General features: G+C 39.4%; 2 protein-coding genes across 5 annotated transcripts; one reads left to right on the top strand and one right to left on the bottom strand.

Moving 5' to 3' along the window:
- Window positions 1-378: 378 nt before the first annotated feature.
- On the bottom strand, window positions 379-8,588 carry pnkd (PNKD metallo-beta-lactamase domain containing). Its single transcript, XM_020054985.2, has 9 exons — window positions 8,421-8,588; window positions 8,122-8,237; window positions 7,934-8,046; window positions 6,016-6,074; window positions 5,332-5,424; window positions 4,279-4,442; window positions 3,996-4,082; window positions 3,189-3,304; window positions 379-1,532 (listed from the first exon to the last, which is right to left on the bottom strand). Exons 1-9 carry the CDS (start codon window positions 8,576-8,578, stop codon window positions 1,359-1,361), a joined length of 1,080 nt encoding a protein of 359 aa, XP_019910544.2. The 5' UTR covers window positions 8,579-8,588; the 3' UTR covers window positions 379-1,358.
- Window positions 8,589-13,838: 5,250 nt separating this feature from the next.
- On the top strand, window positions 13,839-18,326 carry LOC105022412 (protein lifeguard 3). 4 transcript variants are annotated; one of them, XM_020055030.2, is made up of 12 exons: window positions 13,839-13,906; window positions 14,937-15,201; window positions 15,326-15,396; window positions 15,490-15,554; window positions 15,642-15,695; window positions 15,814-15,864; window positions 15,985-16,024; window positions 16,239-16,276; window positions 16,385-16,472; window positions 16,820-16,915; window positions 17,071-17,124; window positions 17,228-18,326. In XM_020055030.2, the coding sequence occupies exons 2-12, from the start codon at window positions 14,958-14,960 to the stop codon at window positions 17,375-17,377; spliced, it is 951 nt and encodes a 316-aa protein (XP_019910589.1). In that variant the 5' UTR covers window positions 13,839-13,906; window positions 14,937-14,957; the 3' UTR covers window positions 17,378-18,326. The 4 variants fall into 4 exon arrangements, with proteins under 4 accessions (XP_019910589.1, XP_010889069.1, XP_010889068.1 ...); XM_010890767.3 differs by lacking the exon at window positions 13,839-13,906 and adding an exon at window positions 13,924-14,023; XM_010890766.3 differs by lacking the exon at window positions 13,839-13,906 and adding an exon at window positions 14,171-14,336.
- Window positions 18,327-18,397: the final 71 nt, after the last annotated feature.

The raw sequence follows: 18,397 nt of genomic DNA, 5'->3' as shown, positions 1-18,397 counted from the left end.
AAATGAAACGCCATAGTCTGGAATAATCATAGGAATGGAATCTCAGGAGATGTCTGAAGGCCTCCTTCAGCAACCAAAATATACAATTTCAGAGGAAAGCAATAAACGTGAGGTTGGATCTGCAATTCTTAAATTCCCTTAAGTAAATTCTAACAAAGATTTTAGGATGACAGTACAAGGACGTTTATTGGTATTACGCTGTGGGTAGCTGAGTATACTTAACTCCATTTTACTTAGGAGTTGAGGAGCTAAGTGTACGCAGACTGAAGCTCCGACGTCACATACAATTTTAATAAAACAAAGTGACATCCAAGCTGCAGGCCTTTATTTAGGCTCCCTTAAAACAAGCTCATGATAACACAAAAGATGTAGCCATTGGTGAGTAAAGAAAACATTTAAATAATGCTTTATTGCAATAAATTCCCAATCACTTTCATCAAATAACAAGTGCTCTCAATCTCATAAAATCACACATATCATTGGTAACTTTTAATTTCCTCCTTACATAGTGTAAAAGATATCTAACTTTTCAGTTAAAACCTTCAGAAATGTACAGTAGTAGTTATAAAATGCTAAACCCTTCAGAAGGCAGCAGTCAATTAAAAAATATATTTTTATAAACTAGTGTTTCTTTAATTTCTACTCATACCAACAACAATCTACAGCTATTTTCCCCAAAAATCCTAAAATGTCAATTCTTAAATAATTAAAACAGCATACAGTGTGTGATATTTTAGTATCCAGCTAATATACAAGATAACATGTGCCCATCGACAATCTATATGGTCCAGTAAAACAGAGTTAACATGCATGTACCCATTTTAATTGTAAAAATATAATGCCAATAACAATCTCTGTTTACTCCTATTACACAGCATGACATGAACACAAAAAACTATAATAGCAGCTTACTATGAACAGTACCCATCGCTTCACCTTTATAGTTCAATATTAATTCAATCAGGCAAGAAGAAGAATGCGCAATCAAAACATTTCAAAACAGTCTAGCTTGAGTACCAGAACTGGCACAAATGTCTGAAAAGACTGGCATTACATTTTGTCACTTGCAGTACAGTAATAAATTTGTTGACCATTTCTAGAATCATAGACAAGATCAACTTAGCATTGAGGTACTTTGACTAGTGTCCTTGTGCCAATTTCAAGCAATATATTTCACATTTGCCACCTGCATTATTAGAGGTGGCAGGTCTGAGGTCAGAGCAAACACCATGGAATGGAAAGAAAACATGTCTTGTTAAAGAAATGCTAGTGGAAATGTTACCTGCCTTTGTTTTGCACATTAATGAAAGCTTGGCTTAATTCACCTAAAGGCATTAAGTTGTCTTTTATTCTCACCACTATCTTCCCCTGTAAAGATCTTTTCTCCTTCGCAGCTCCTCTAAGACACGAGCCCGGAACAGTGTCCAGTCCTCATCTGGGTCCTGCTGGAGGCCCATTGCTTGGTGCAGCTCAGAGGAGTGGATGCGCAGGAATGGGTTGTACTCCTTCTCTTCCCCAATGGTGGAAGGACTCTGGAACCACAACAATGTGAACAAAAAAAGTCACAATAATTCACTCCACGTTTTTGCTTTCACATTTCCAAGTAAGGGGTCTGAAAGGGGTTTATTTAATTAAAGTGAAATTTCACCCTGGGTTACCCTAAGTCGGTTCTTCTTTGAGGTTTCTAGGTCAGTGTGATTTGTTCCTTAACTGAGCAGTAACAGGACAGGAATGGGTTAAATGATACATTATTACATGAGAACATGTATTGAAGGGCCAGCAAGATCTGAAAGAAATAAATGTAGTCATGCTTTGTTGCATTTCGCGAAGCCTCCATTTCATACTCAAAGTCAAAGTTGTCCTTGTTTGATAGAGCCATTGGATGTGTTTCAGCTATGTTCCGCAGATACATTGATTCATGAATTGAAACATTTTTCCAGACATAAAGACCAGAACTTTGGAGGAGCATCTGCTGTCCAGTTCCTCCTCCAAGACAAGTTTTTTTTAAAACATCCTCTGGCAGATTCAAAAGAGAATTTCTAATGAAACACAGTGGCATCTCATCAAGACTGAGGATGACGAATTTCATCACTTGGTGCTAAACAATGATGACTGAACCGGAGAGACCTGAAGAGGATTTCCCACAGAAGGAGCTAATGCACCAGTGGCATTTGCAGAAGATCCTTTGGAAACTCCTCGTACACCGATATGTGGTAATTCTCCAGCTAGGCGAGGAATAATGTATTTGCTACAATAAATGGGACTGTGGACAGGTCTTTCTTGGAAGGGTCAATGCTAGCATGACAATGGCATTTGTGTCACAGTTTTAATGCACGTTGATTGGAAAGGACAGACGATGCCAGCAGCAGGACATCAAAAGTAAAGTCTAATGATAATTAGTAAAGCAAGGCACAGAGGGGCATGGTGGACCTTGGTGTCATTTCTACTGGTAAATGTGTACTAATGTTGTTTGCTGGCAACTGTGGTATGAGCAGGAATCTTACAGTAATATTCAAATTTGCTCTTTCCAGATTTTGTCGAGAAGTTGTATTGTTATTACAAAAATGTATAATCTCTAACATTAGTAATGAGTACATAATTTTAGCTATGGAGAAATGAACCATGAAAGGTTTGCTAGAAATAACCTGAATCTATTTAAAGACAAGGAGTGTATGCAAGCTAGTATTCAAAATCTGTTTCACCCTGGGAGCAGAAGCATCAGACCCACACTCTGATCCCAAAAGCTCAGCGCAGTCAAATCCAGAGCAAAGACTGGTCTTATCCTCCTGGCCAGATGAAAACCCCACCTATAGCTTTAATCTGGCATGCATTTCACTGTTGGAATCTGCCTCCACTAACTTCAAAGATGCCGGGGGGGGGGGGTCGTCACTGAGATCAGGGAGTGGGAGGCTATTTTTAGTCTCCTGCATTCATAGACATGAGGTTGTGCGAATTGATTTACACCATTTAACACATTTGGCTTAGATAGGGCAGATACGTTGTCCGTTGCACCACCACAGAGGCCTGGGAGCATTCAGAGAGCAGGCGGAGTATACAGACACAGACACTGACAAAGCTTGTCCTGTGGGCTGCTGATAAACATATCCTCCACACAGCCCGGGATAGTAAATACTGTTAGGATTTGAAATCTGTAAGGAATAACAATGAGGATGGATTATTCCCCGTACCGTACACAGCTTTTGACCCCTTTGTTGCAGGACCCACTCATATTTGTTTTCCCTGGCAGCATTGCGGGGCTCCACCTCCGCAGCAAACATCAGGTTTTCCTCTGCATACTCGTGGCCTGGGAAATACATTGGCACAAGACAGACACACACGGCAACACAAATATTACGAAGGACAGGCGCTGAGATATTGTGTTTGGAATTGAAATGGGTCTATTTGAATTTAAAGGGGTATTGCATTTAAAAACAGGACTTTCCTGACTGATAATATTGCCACACTGTGAGTTCGAAATGAAACTCAGGAGCTGGGAATTTTGATAATGTCCTTTGTGTAAGAGCGGTTTGAAAACAATACTTGGCATTTCAGCCTGTTCAGGTGGTATGGAACCTCTTGCCCAGTTCATGCCTTAGTATAGTTGATTACAACAGACCACTTACCATTAATTTGGATGAAGGGGTGGGCTCTAAACCATCTTACATACATAACCACCAATGATGGTTAAGTATTAAAGATTTTTAAGACATACAGTAATCATTTCAAAATGTAATTAGAAAGACTACATGGAAGTTTTTACGCAAACGCCAAAGATATTCAACCCTCTGCTCCAAGACCCCAAGATGTTTCACAATTTTGTTTTAGCCCTGAACAGGCACATCTGATTCGCTAATCAAGGGCTTCTTGATTTGCTGACAAGTCTAAATCAAGTGTGTTATAGCTCTGGAATACATCAAATACATGAAATGGCTTGGGGTCCCTAGGCAGAGGGTTGAATACATCTGATGCAAACAAAAAGGAGGTAATTTCCCTACCACGCCATAAGAGGGTTTCATCACTTAAGGAGCCAACTGTGTCTAGGGATGACAGCATTGTGGAAGCACTGCCTTCAAACATCCTCCCTGCAGATAAAACAGACATCATTAGAACTCATACACAAGAAACAGGCCTATCCACCACAATACACTCACATACTATAAAGCAGATGACACGCAAAGCCAACTGTAGTGCACTAAGCAGACAAAGAAGCGTTTGCAGACAAGTCTGCTTTTCAACAACAATGTTTCAAGTAGAAAGCTGATTTGGACCTGGACTTACCGCATCCAGAGAGGAAAACAAGGTCACCTGAGAATAAGCTGGATGGGGCTCCTGTGGCTCCACCATCGAGGAGGTAGATCATATGACCCACGGTGTGTCCAGGGGTGAACAGTGCCTTGAAGTGCATGCGGCCGATATCAACCGAGTCTTTGTCTGAAAGCGGGCTGGAAGCCAAAGCAAAAGCTTCCTAAATGTGGTCATCATATAAGGTCGTGTGACCATCTAGTCAGTTTGTGCGCATACCTGAGTCAGATCTCTGCTAAAATCTTTACGCCACTCAGGTAGCTGTGAAATGCTGCACTGAGTAAATAAAGAGCTGTTTATGCGCTTGTGACAGGACTTCACCACAAACATCTATTTTGTACATGTTTATTTTATTAATCTATTATTTTTAAGTACAAATCAACAGCCATAAAGTGGGAATATAGACAGCGGCATATGAGACAAGGGGAGGGTGTATTGTGAGATTGGTTGTTCACATTTTTTGATTAAGCCAATGGCTATCATGCCACCAATTTGACGGTTTTCTTTCAGGCTATGAAGGCCATGTCTGAAGCAGGGGTCCATCAGACCTGTGAATTTGGACGGAAGTGTCTAGGAACAAGAATACTGTAGCGCGGGTTATCCCCTAGACACAATGCTAGTCTACCACAGAGCCTTACTCCAGATCTATTATCCTGAATGATGCACATGCCAAGTGCAAGCCAATGATATTGAGAAACTCTGATGTCACTGTGAATCATTTGACCTTTTCTGATTTTGTGTCATTTGAAACTGAGGAGATAATTCCCCTAAAAATCCATAGCAGACAAATTAAAGGAGAGTACCATGGGAACTGCTGTTGACATTCTGTTTAGCAAGTGAAATGCATGTTTGCCCCCTGGATCAATAACATCAATGACACATTCCTGTCTTCTCTACGACTTTTTAAAATCACAGAATTGGGATAACATGCCTATCATGTTTGCCACTGCAACAATTCTCACAACAGAGTAGTCTGAAATTCCAAATACAGTGGAAAAGCTGCCGAAGACAAGATCATGATTGACTTACTGTGTTAGACCTGGAATGTTATCAGTTGCATTCCCATAAACACGACACAAGCTGTGGAGTTTCTGAAGTCCTTTGTTACCCCCACTGTGGTCCCTAAGGAAATAAATTGGAATATGTTAATAAATAACAGCAACATCAGTGCACCGCATTGGCATTAAGTAAGGTCAAAAGGAGGTTTTCTTCAAAGAATTGGGTATACTTCAGAACACGTACTGGACACACATTCAAAGATACTGTAGTTTCTGCTCTGAACTAGGAAATTGACTTGCCCCCATTTTTGTGTTTTGTTGTCCTCGATTGACATTCAGTATTTTGCCAATTGACTCGAACCGGTAATCTGTTAAGTTAGTTTACTTCATTATAATTTTGGCCACTTTTCATTGGTCTATACTATCCACTGCCCTAACCTTTTTTATAATCAATTACACCTGAATCCTGATACATGTGCACCCTGAAGAAGGCCTGCAATGCCAATTACTTTGTGCTTTTTAATCTTTACAATGAAAGAACCCCTTAAATAAAGGCTTTTAAACTTTCCCACAAGATAGTGTCTTGTTTCTTTTGTTGTTTTAAAGGGTTTCTGTAATTTTGTAGATCCATGGTTATGTATAACACACATCCCAGTTAAAGTATCACTGTCTGCAAATAAGTTGCATTAAAAACAATGAAGCTCTCAGTTCTCACCAGTGTTTATGTGTGCAGAGGATCGCTTCCAATATTACCCCCTCTTCCTCAAGAACTGCCTGAAGGGTTACAGAGGGACAAATTGCCATCAACATGGTAGAAACAAATGAATCATGCCTGTGGCGAAACTTACCACTTTAAATCACTAGAAAGGCTACAGTAGATGGATGCAAAATGCTGACAGAACTAAAAGCTGCTAAAACTACAATGTGTATACAACAATGACCGATGATATATTGGTATAAGGCACAACAGTTTCTTTTAATGAATGATGATTCATGAACTTCCTAAAACATGCTGTAGATAAATCTAGGCCACCATAAAATCCAGCCTTGCCTAATCCAGACTGAGCAATCATTGTACACATATGGAACAAACACCACACTGGCTCCAGAGCTGGTATATCCAATCAAAGAGGGTCTTATTCAGGCAACGAGGAAGTAATACAGATGAGATAATGAAGCATTATGACAGTCAACAAAAGCCCTTTCAGAAGCTCATCCATATAAAAAATGCAATAGTGTATTGCTCTGGGTTAAGTAATCGAATGTCCCAAATCATATTTGTGTTTCTGACATTTGCTGAATATCCACTAGACTATATATACCAATCAGGCATAACATTATGACCACCTGCCTAATATTGTGTAGGCCCCCCTTTCTCCGCCAAAACAGGCCTGACCCGTAGAGGCATGGACTCCACTAGACCTATAAAGGTATGCTGTGGTATCTGGCACCAAGACGTAAGCAGCAGATCCTTCAGGTCCTGTAAGTTGAGAGGTGGGGCCTCCATGGATCGGACCGGTTTGTCCAGCACATCCCACAGCTGCTCAATTGGATTGAGATATGTGGAATCTGGAGGCAAAGTCAACACCTTGAATGCATTGTTTTCCTCAAACCATTCCTCAACCATTTTTGCTTTGTGGCAGGGTGCATTATCCTGCTGAAAGAGGCCAATGCCATCAGGGAATACTGTTGACATGAAAGGGTGCACCTGGTCTGCAACAATGCTTAGGTAGGTGGTACGTGTCAAAGTAACATCCACATGAATGACAGGACCCAAGGTTTCCCAGCAGAACATTGCCAAAAGCATCACACTGCCTCTGCCGGCTTGCGTCCGTCCCATAGTGCATCCTGGTGCCATGTGTTCTCCAGGTAGTCAACGCACACGCACCCGGCCATCCACATGATGTAAAAGAAAACGTGATTCATCAGACCAGGCCACCTGCTTCCATTGCTCCATGGTCCAGATCTGATGCTCATGTGCCCATTGTAGGTGCTTTCAGCAGTGGTCAGCAATGTGTGTGTTCTGACACCTTTCCATCAGTACCAGCATGAACTTTTTCAGCAATTGAGCTACAGTAGCTTGTAGCTTGTAGGCCCCACACGGGCCAGCCTTCACTCCCCACGTACATCAGTGAGCCTTGGCCACCCATGACCCTGTCACCGGTTGACCGCTTTTACTTCCTTGGGCCACTTTTGGTAGGTACTGACCAGTGCAGACCGGGAACACCCCACAAGGGCTGCAGTTTTGGAGATGCTCTGACCCAGTCGTCTAGCAATCATAATTTGGTTCTCAGATCCTTATGCCTGTCCATGTTTCATGCTTCTAACATATCAACTTTGAGGACAGAATGTTCACTTGCTGCCTAATATATCCCACCCACTGACAGGTGCTGTGACAACGAGATTATCAGTGTTATTAATTTCACCGGTCAGTGGTAATAATGTTATGGCTGATCTGTGTATAAGCCAGTGAAGTATAGGCCTACAAAAAACACCAACCTCACTACACTTTCTTAATTTAACATGAGACCATAGGATTTCAATTATTTGAAATCACAGCATTATTGTGATAAAAATGGCACATTTCAAAGTGAGAAAATAAACTATTACTAGGCCTAAACGGCATCACCCACCTGGACAGTCTGTGGGTCTGCAGGATCTATGACCACTGCAACACTTGAGGCCGTGTCAATAACAAGGTAGCTGTAGTTATCAGACAGCACTGAAATTGGTATTATTTTAATACCTGTCGACAAAAAAAATATAGATATTTAGGCTAGTTATTCATTTACTGGACCTGAAGTTAAAATAACAGATTTACCATTTACTTCCATGGGCTGTGCTCTGGAATGTCCAGTAGGAAACTGCTCCCGTGCTTTTCTCATCTGCCTTTTGTAGTACATGTAACCAAGTTTGGTTCTAGTGTACAATGTATACCTAAATTGAAAAACCTATTAGTCAGTTGTTTCCATACATTATTTGCAGGAAGAAAAACGATGTAGTGGCTGCTAGCTTGCTAATTATGCTAACTAGCAGCATCGAATGTTTCAAATGTGACAAAAGGAAACTAAAAATATATTTTTTTGATTCAGAAATCCTGAAGAGATCTACAGTACTTACGCGATTCTAAACAGTGGTTTCTCTGTGCGTGCCATTATTTTACTAAGTAAGCTTTTCCAAATGGGTCGCCCTGTGCGTCTAAAACGAAGACATAAACATAACACACCGCAAAATAATGCAGTTGCAACGAGGGTTACCAACCAGTCAGAAGCCGCCATATTGCATTGGCACAACTTGACCACGCCTTTTTCATTACGTCTCCTCCTACTACCAACTATGAGCAACATTTCGAAGTTGGCTGAAGTAATTTCTGCGAATAATATTTAATATGTTTAATGTTTTGGCCTGGTGTCCCATTCGTATACATGTCCATGCGATAGATTCAAGGCTAAAAAATTTAACTACTTCACTCAAGACTATTATTGTGAGTAAATCTAGTTTACTGTAGATTTATTCTTCTGTTTTATATTATTGCCCAGCTGGAAGGTGAATTAGTCTTCTACTATCTGATGGAATTGCAGATTGAACCAAGATTTTCAGTGTGCTCCTCTGCATAAAAAAGATAAATAAAAAGTAAGAATTCCCTGGTCCATGCCAATTACAAGCATTCCCATAATGTAATGCAGACACTAGCAAACTTAAAAATATGAAGAGTGGTGCTCAGTAATGTGCTGTGTAGGATTTGCCAGAAAGATACTGCTTGGAATTCAGAAAATATCACTCTGCAGAATTACTTAGGTTGCAAACATGATGCATATTTTGGAATAGTCTGATTCTTTAGAGATTTCTTTCTTTTCACTCTGGCATTTAGATTTATTTTGTGGTGCTCTTCAACAGTTAAAGTGAGGTCAATAATGAAGAAAGGTCAGGTTGGCTTCAATAGTATCAGATGGTTCAATGACAGAGACAAGTATAGACTTACTGTTGTGCTCAAAAGTTTGCATACCCTTGGAGAATTGGTAATATATGTATCATTTGTAAAGAAAACATGAGTGAGCAGGCAAAACACGTCTTTTATTCCTTATGGGATTCACATTCAACTGTAGGTCATAACAGAATGGCACAATTATAAAACAAAACATGGCAACAAAGAAAAAAATGAATTTGTCTTGGAAAAATGCCTCCACACGTTTGAGATCTCCTCAGAGTGGCTCGATGATATTATGGTCAGGAGACTGTGGTGGCCACTCCAGAACCTTCACCTTTCCCAGCTTTAACCATTGGAGGGTCAACTTGGCCTTGTGCTTAGGGTCACTGTCATGCTAGAAAGTCCAAGAGCGTCCCTGCACAGCTTTCATGCAGAAGAATGCAAATTGTCTGCCAGTATTTTCTGATAACATGCTGCATTCATCTTGCCATACATTTGAATAAGATACCCCAAAACATCAGTGAGCCACCACCCTGCTTCACAGTGGGGATGGTATTCTGTTATAGGCCTTGTTGACACTTCTCCAAACATAGCTCTTACGGTTGTTGCCATAAACCTCTATTTTGGTCTCGTCTCTCAAATTACAGTGTGCCAGAAGCTGGGAGACGTGTCAAGGTGTTGTTGGGCATTTTGTAACTGGGCTTTTTTGTGGCATTGGCGCAGTAAAGGCCTCTTTCTGGCAACTCGACCATGCAGCTAATTTTGGGTGATTGCAGTTATCATTACGATTTAAAAAGGAGCCAAACAACTATTTGATAATAAATGGCTTCACATGATCACTAACCTTAAATAAAAATAAAAAATGTTTTTGCATGATCAGTCATATTTTCAAAATCAAAACCAACATTTCAAAATGGTTACCAGGGTATGCAAACTTATGAGCACAACGGTAACAGACACCCAAGCCCTCAGACAATGGCATAGGTTTACATTGTATATTGGGGGGGGTCAGGGTCAATGAATGCCAGGATTGTCACTCTTTTCCAGGGGGGTCACATTGACCTGTCTGTAATATTGGAGGGGGGGGGGTGGCGGGGGGGGTCATGACCCCCATGTCCTCCCCTAATTCTACACCCCTGCCAGAAGACAAGACAGGTGTCTGAGAGAAAAAAACTATCTCAAAACATAATAATTTACCACATTTCTGTTTATACCTAGTTTTGCAATATAATCTTTGACGCGGAAATCAAATTGAGCAAACTTGACTTGACAAACTAGACCAAACTGCTGCCTCAAATACATACAATTGTTTCTCACAGAATACATTTCAAAACCACCTGCAAGATGGCTGTCTTTAAACAACTCAAAAAAAGTGTTGCTGCATACGTGTTTCTCATATCACAACCATCAAACTGTGTTACTTTGTCTTTCCCTTCTGGTTAGTCAGTTTGTATCTTTGTAGTGAAAGGATATATTTATACATCATCCAAATGTATATTCTTTACATAACCCCTACATATTAATTTCTTTAAAAATAAAATTCTGATTGGCTGCACGCCATGGTATATGACACTATAATGGGCTGTGACAAAACATTTTGTTATTGGTGTAATTGCATTTTATAATAGTTATAAGGCACCTCTGGGGATTATCTGGACAATATACTAGGGCTAAGGGCTTTAGGCAGCCCAAGTTCAGTCGTATTTATGACCTGCCTGTAGCCATAGTACTGTATTTGGCAATATAACACACCTTCTCCAGCCTTACTGCTTCATGAAAGCAGACAAAGGGCAAATTATGTGATTTGTGATATATTATTTTGCTTTTAAAAATAAATATATTATTTAGCCTTGTAAAAAAGAATTGCATTCAAAATTCCCTTTTGATATTATGTGATATTGTGTCAGTGACACACAATCTAAATACACTGCTCAAAAAAATTAAAGGATCACAATCATCACAGTATAACACCAAGTCAGTTAACTTTCAGGGAAATCAATCTGTCTAGTTAGGAAACATAAGCGACTGTGAATCAATGTAACCTGTTTTGGTGCAAATGAAAGCGACAACAGGTGCACTGGAGAGGCAACAGCAAGACAACCCTCAAAAAGGGAATGGTTTTGCAGGTAGTGGCCACAGACAATTACTCTCGCCTTGTCCTTCCAGATTCTAGTTTTGCATTTTGCTAGTGTCCTTGTCACTACTGGTAGCATGAGGCAATACCTGCAGCCCGTTCAGGATGGTACATCCATGGGTGCTGTCGCACAAAGGTTTGCTGTGTTTTGCATCCAGTACAGTCTCAAGAGCATGGAGGAGATACAAGGAGATGAGCCGAGGAGAGCTGGACAGGGCCGTAGAAGGGCATCAACCCAGCAGCAGGACCAGTATATGGTCTTTTGTCCGAGGAGGGACAGGAGGATCACTGCCAGACCCCAACAAAATAACCTACTGGTGTGTTTGTTTCCAACCAAACTGTGGGTGGCATGAGGGCCCAACATCCTATAATGGGACCTGTGCTCACAGCCCAGTACCATGCAGCTTGATTGTATTTGACAGAGAACACCAGAACTGGCAGGTCTGCCATTGTCATCTTGTTCTCTTCACAGATGACAGCAAGTTCACACTGAGCACATGTGACAGACGTGAAAGAGTGTGGAGACGCCGTGATAAATGTTATGCTGCCTGCAACATCATCCAGCATGACCGGTTTGGTAGTGGGTCAGTGATGGTCTAGGGAGGCATATCCTTGGAGGGTCGCACAGATCTCCACGTGCTGGCCAACGGTACCGTGACTGCTGTTAGGTATCGGGATGAAATCCTCAGACCCATCGTCAGGCCTTTACGCTGGTGCAGTAGGCTCTGGGTTCCTCCTGGTGCAGGACAATGCCTGGTCTCATGTAACCAGAGTGTGTAGACAGTTCCTGGATGACAAAGCATTGATGCCATTGTATGGCCCTCATGTTCCCCAGAACTGAATCAAATTGAGAACCTCACACTACTGAGTCACATTATGAGTTTCTGTGATGAAATGTACGCAAGTTGGTACAGCCTGTAATTTCAATTGTTTACTTTGATTTTCAGTGTGAGTTTGAATCTCGCCCTCAATCGGTTGGCGATTATGGGTTCCATTGACCAGACTGTTCTCAACGAATTACACAATGTACAGTAAAGATTTTGATCTTTAATATATTTTGTTTCATTGAGACCCAATATGTGATTGAAGTATTCCTTCATTCTTTCGAGCAGTGTTTAATTACTTTAAAATGTTACGCAAAAACAGTTGGAAATAGTCAATAGGGTTGATCACTTTCTGAAGGCCCTGTCAGCTGTCCAAATTACATTATACATTGACATTCAAATGAATATTAAATTCTAAAATATGTCTGAATAATGTGCACATTGCCTAACAAAAATTGAATGCATGAATGGTAATTTGATAAATGCTGCAGAAACAATCAGATTAATAAAGCCTTGGCTAATGTAGCAGCATTAATCTCACATTCATATTCATTTGTGATTTGGGTAATTTAATCACATTTTTACAATGAGCAAAAAACCAAAATGTGTATGAAAAGCCAAGTAAAGCCTTTTCTTTTTTGTCCTCAAATAATTGCATATGGTTTTATCTCAACAAGCATAACATATTGGCGCAGAACTTCTTCATTGAAACTGCTGGGGGAATGATAAGGGCTTAGTTTTTGTGTGTGTATGGTGAAGATGAGAAACATTCTGAAAATGTAATTTCCTAAAGACATTTCAAATAAACGTATTGTTTTAACCTCAAACACGATACCGTTTGAAATAGCTGAAGACCTTGAATGCATTATACAAAAGAAATAAGAAATAAATAACAAACAACCAAAAAATAACTGATTCTTCTCCAAAAAGAAGTTGTGCTTAGATAGAAATGTTTCAAGAGGTAGTGACAAATTGGGAAACATTACTGACAAGTTAGGATAATTTATCTGTATTTTCCAAAACAAGCTGGAGATGGCTCTTAGAATTGAACATACAATTTTCTGGCAGCACTGGTAGACATTCATAAGTATATGTCATTTCAGTTTCCATTATGCCTTCAGTCATTGCACAGTCAGGTCCAAAATGATGATGTCAAACCAACTGAACACATAATCATTGTTTACTGTGATATACTTCCCCACAGACATTGATTTGTTTTATTATGTTATTGTACACATACGAAAATATCCATTACATGGCTTAACTGTCACATTTTGTAAATGTTCACATCTAGGCTACACGTTATCGCCCGTCTTGATTTAGCACGACTTTCTGTAATAGTTCCACGGACCCGTTGATCTAGGTTAGAAATCAGATTGGGCCAGTGTGTTCGGCGTTCTGTTTCCAAATAGCGACGTCTAGTGATGGCTACAGGTATGAAATGTCACAAATGTGTATAGAACTATAAAACACTGTTAGCAACTTAGTGTTTTCAGGGCAAATTAATTAGCTAAAGGTCTGAGAGTGTATACTTCGTTATTGCAATTTGTATTCTGATAATGTGTCATACAAATATGACAAAAATAAGAAACTCTAAAAAGGTTAATAAACAATATTTTAATGTCATTTTATAAAATCGTAATAATGGTTCATTCGGAACAATCAAAAAATAACAGCACGTTTTACTTCCAAAGGGAAAGGGCATCAGCGGGGTTGTTGGGTAAGGATCTCATTACAACTTGTGTCCGGTTAATAGACGTTGCCAGGCTAAATGATTCAGCCGTTGAAGTGTTAGTGGTTTTACAGCGCAGATCGATATCTCATTAGAGTCCATTCAGTAAGTATCCGCCTATATTTTTAAGTGCATAGTTTTAGTCGTAACTAGGCTACTTTATGACATTAACTGTGACTTTTTTAATTGCTCGGGGTTTTTGTAAAACGTTTATGTTTTAACGCATTTATAGATGCTATACGCATTTTTAGGTTTGTAAGATATTCTTTTTTTACAATTTACCCCAAGAACTATAATTAATTCAAAATGACCGTAAAAAAAATGTCGGAAATGCGAAGGCTGTATGCAGTTCAATATGCGATATTAAACATGACTTTAGAGATGGCTTAGTGACCTTTTGTTTGGAGAGTCAAATAACGTAAGTAAAAACTACTTTGCCAGAAAGTGAGGATAGGTTTTCAAGTTTCGAACTGTCTGTCGATGGATAGTGTGTGTGTGATGGTGCACGCAAGGTGAGTAATATTGATGTGCAGTATGTGAACGATTGGTTTATTTTTTACTGACTCTAGAATAACGAGTCTTTTTTATTGAATCTTTTAACTTTATCGTTCATTCGAACGGCTGGCAACGGATCTGTACTATAGGATCACTTGTTTGATGATGAGCGGTGTTTGGGGGGATAGGCCTATTGAAGGGTCGGACTACGTGTGCCTATTGGACTCAGAAACGCGCGTCTGGCACCCCTACTAAGACGAAATGACACGAAAGAGCCATTGTTTTACGGAATGACTCCAAAATATCCACGTCAGTCTACAGACTAGAACTTCCTATCAGTAGTGTGTAGGAAAATGAGCTGAACTTGTGTGTGCGTGCAAACTGACTGTAAGGTGCAGATCAAGGTGCTAACAGGCATTTCATTTAATAGCCTGGCCTCAGCTTAGAAGTTACTTTGTAAAACCCAATATACCCCATCTGCTAATTATGTAATATCATTATCATGATGTTTTCCTTTTCATAGGTGCCCCTTTGGCAAATTAAAATGTCAAAATCGGATTTACCTCCAGCCTACGAAGATGCCCTACATAGCCCCCGACATGGCAACTACCCGCCGGCTCCCCCGTATGGTTTACCTGCCTGGGGTAGTTCACCACAACCGCCAGCCTATGGACCGTACCCTGCTCAGTCCTCTGCTCATTACCCAGGTCAGGCAGGGTACCCTCAAGGCTACCCACCAGCTGGGATGCCCTACTCCATTCCCCTGGGAATGCCCACCTCCAACCCAGGTTATTGCAATACTGTTAATTGTTTGTAATAGACTACAGGAAATAGATACTGTTATAAAGTGAAGTTCGTCAAAGTAGGTATACTTTACATTACCACGTCCAACGTTTTGTATTTCTATTGCAGTTGAAGACGATGGATTTCAATCTGGTCACGTATGGGAAAGCACATCTATTCGACATGCATTCATCAGAAAAGTATGCGAACATGTACATTGTTTAATTAGACGAGTGTTCACATGCGTGTACTTGCTGTGATCATAACAGATTTCCCATTTTTGTGTTGGACAGGTGTACTTAGTTTTGGCTGCTCAGCTCATTGTTACTGTGTCAGTTGTGGCTGTGTTTACGTTTGTGTAAGTATCAACCATGCTTCATTGTATTATCCCTGTCTTATCATGTCATAGAAATGTATTTGCTGTATTTGAAAATACATCTTGCAGGGATGAAGTGCGCGTGTTTGTCATTAGAAATCCAGCACTGTATTGGACATCATTGTGAGTAACATCATCGGTACTTCACATTTCATCCATAAAACTATGGATATTCAATCATTATAATGGTGTAACTTTCTAAAGTTCACATCTTTTGACCATTTCATTTTTTCCCTTTTAGCGTTGTATATTTTGTCACTTATTGCATTCTTGTCTGCTGCAAAGGGCCAAGGTATGATTGTCCATCCCCTCTTCATTCTGTATATATATATAGAAATCCAAAAATGTACAGGTAAACATCAGTTGCAGCAGTACAAAGTTATATTTATTTTGTGATTTTATCATTGTTTAGGAGACGCTTTCCTTGGAACTTTGTGCTGTTGGCCCTTTTTGTAAGTTTTGCTTGGACAAAATAATGACTTTAATTTGTGGTGGATATATATAAGTTAGAATATAGTATAAAATTACATGTTTCCCAAATATGGCTGACAGAATACATTTATATCATGTTTGAACACATTGCATGCATCTAGTATATTGGTTTTTGTTATAATAGACAGTAGGATAGATTATGTTTTGTTTATCAATTTACATTTCCTTTTCTAGACCCTGGCCATGTCCTATATGACAGGAACAATATCAAGGTTTGTTATTGCATTTCAACCTATTCTTATTATTTAAATGCAAAATGTCTGCTAGAAATAGTGCAGGGCAATATTTCTGTCACTCCGTCTGCTTTGCATTTCTTACAGTTACTATGACACAAAAGCAGTGTTTATCACCATTGGAATAACAGCAACAGTGTGCATAGTTGTCACCATCTTCTGCTTTCAAACTAAGGTACATGTGTCAAGTCCTGCCTTTTTAGAACCTACAGCCTGTAGCTTGTGAGAGCGTCTTTGTTTTCAGTGTCAAATGACTGCTTTGTCTAGGATTACAATGGGTAACTGTCTTTTAAATATTCATGACATTTTGGGTAAGATCTTGTGCAATTCCTTCTTATGAAACTTATGAAGAAACTGAATTATTTGTGATTTAACTATTTTTTTTTACTGTGTTCATTTTTGTAGACTGTTCATATCAATTTACAGCATTTCCTTCATGAGCCATTTTATTAAACATTTTAAGTAGTTCAACTTTTTGAATGTTGTATGATCAATGAAGTAACATGTCTATGCTTAAAACAGGTGGATTTTACATCTTGTGGGGGACTTTTCTGTGTTCTTGCCATTGTAGTCATGGTTACTGGGATCATCACAGCCATCGTACTGTCTTTCAAATACGTAAGTTCATCAGTGGTCAAGAGATGGTGAAAAAGCTGACTTACCAATTCTGTTTTTTTTTTACATATACTTCAATTGTGGGTAGTATCTCCATTTGTACCTATGGGAATATGGATGTTGAATACAGAAAAACCTGTGTTTTGTTCACCTCTCAGGTCCCATGGCTTCACATGCTCTATGCGGCAATTGGAGCTGTTGTTTACACTCTGGTGAGTTTTTTTAAAGCCTCAGTATTTCAGACGGAATTGGAGAAATTATTTTGTTCATTCTCTTGAATCAATCAGTATGAAATTAAAACATTTTGTTTGGTAGTTTTTAGCCTACAACACCCAGCTTCTCATTGGAAACCGTGAGCTTTCCCTCAGCCCAGAGGAGTATGTTTTTGGTGCGCTCTCACTGTATGTTGACATTGTCCAGATCTTCATTTTCCTCTTACAACTAGTTGGAGTTTCCTCAGACTAAAAGTAGGAGGATCACTTATAACCAAATGTGGTTCATAATAACATTGTATGTATTCACTCAAACTATTTCTGATGTATATGTTAAATTAACAATATATATTTAATGAAATCTTACTTTTCATACCATTAACATGGTAACATTGTGAGTGTGGCACACTTTTAGTATTACGATTGCTACATATTTACAATATGTGATTTGAAAACGTATTAGTGCAAAATGCATACATGCTTGTCTGAATGACATTTGATTTGACTTACAGATTAAAACGATACTTGTGTGTCCTTAAGTTACACTTTTTCCTAAACCATAAGAATGTAGAACATTAACTGTTAATTTTCAATCCATTATGTCAAAGCGGCTCAATAAACTCTGTCCTTGTATGCATCCATTGGAGCTATATTTAAAATGTGCAGTCTATTCTAACCTCACTCATTAAAAGGAAATGTGTAAGTGATCCCTTGAATGTTTCCCGAGTTATAGTAGATTCTGATTGTCAGACCCTTGCCTTAATCAGGACACATCTCTGAAAGTTGCTATTGCCCTTCAGTTTGTAAAAAAGCAATTATTCCATCAGGACTTAATTACAACCCAATCACTGAACTCTCAAAATCAAAATGACAGAGGTGGAAAGTAAAGAAAAATGAATGTCTCTTATACAGCTTTTCAGTGTTCAGACTTTCACAAAACCTTGCCTCTAGTTGATTTCCCTACTGATTCTTTCAGGTGCGATGTCACATGGCAGTTTTTGTGGAAAAAATGTCATATTGTAATGGGGCAGCAGATAGCTTGATGGCGTGCTGGGCTAATAACTGGTAGGGGGGAAAAAAATAGGACACTGTGCCTTTGAGCAAGGCATTAACTTTTATTGGTCCTTTAAGTCATTCTGGATGAGTGTCTGCTGAAATGACTAGATGCCACCGTAATCCCAAAAATGTTTCAGACATGAGATCATTCCTCCGAAATGACAATTAAGACTTCTAAATGAATGATTTCTCTTGAGTGACAAGGTTTATAGTAATA

This window comes from Esox lucius, chromosome 16 (genome assembly GCF_011004845.1).
Source record: "Esox lucius isolate fEsoLuc1 chromosome 16, fEsoLuc1.pri, whole genome shotgun sequence".
Taxonomy (NCBI): Eukaryota; Metazoa; Chordata; class Actinopteri; order Esociformes; family Esocidae; genus Esox; species Esox lucius.
The sequence above is the reverse complement of the archived record's forward strand: the minus strand, read 5'-3'. Positions and strand labels throughout refer to the sequence as shown.

Excerpts from the sequence above, each read along its gene's own strand:
- pnkd (XM_020054985.2), bottom strand. The coding sequence starts at position 8,578 with ATGGCGGCTTCTGACTGGTTGGTAACCCTCGTTGCAACTGCATTATTT. Across the intron at positions 8,047-8,121 it reads ACAGCCCATGGAAGTAAATG|GTATTAAAATAATACCAATT; the intron begins GTAAATCTGTTA and ends TTTTGTCGACAG. Across the intron at positions 3,305-3,995 it reads TGAAACCCTCTTATGGCGTG|GCCACGAGTATGCAGAGGAA; the intron begins GTAGGGAAATTA and ends TGTATTTCCCAG.
- LOC105022412 (XM_020055030.2), top strand. The coding sequence starts at position 14,958 with ATGTCAAAATCGGATTTACCTCCAGCCTACGAAGATGCCCTACATAGC. Across the intron at positions 16,277-16,384 it reads ATGACAGGAACAATATCAAG|TTACTATGACACAAAAGCAG; the intron begins GTTTGTTATTGC and ends CATTTCTTACAG. Across the intron at positions 16,473-16,819 it reads TCTTCTGCTTTCAAACTAAG|GTGGATTTTACATCTTGTGG; the intron begins GTACATGTGTCA and ends TGCTTAAAACAG.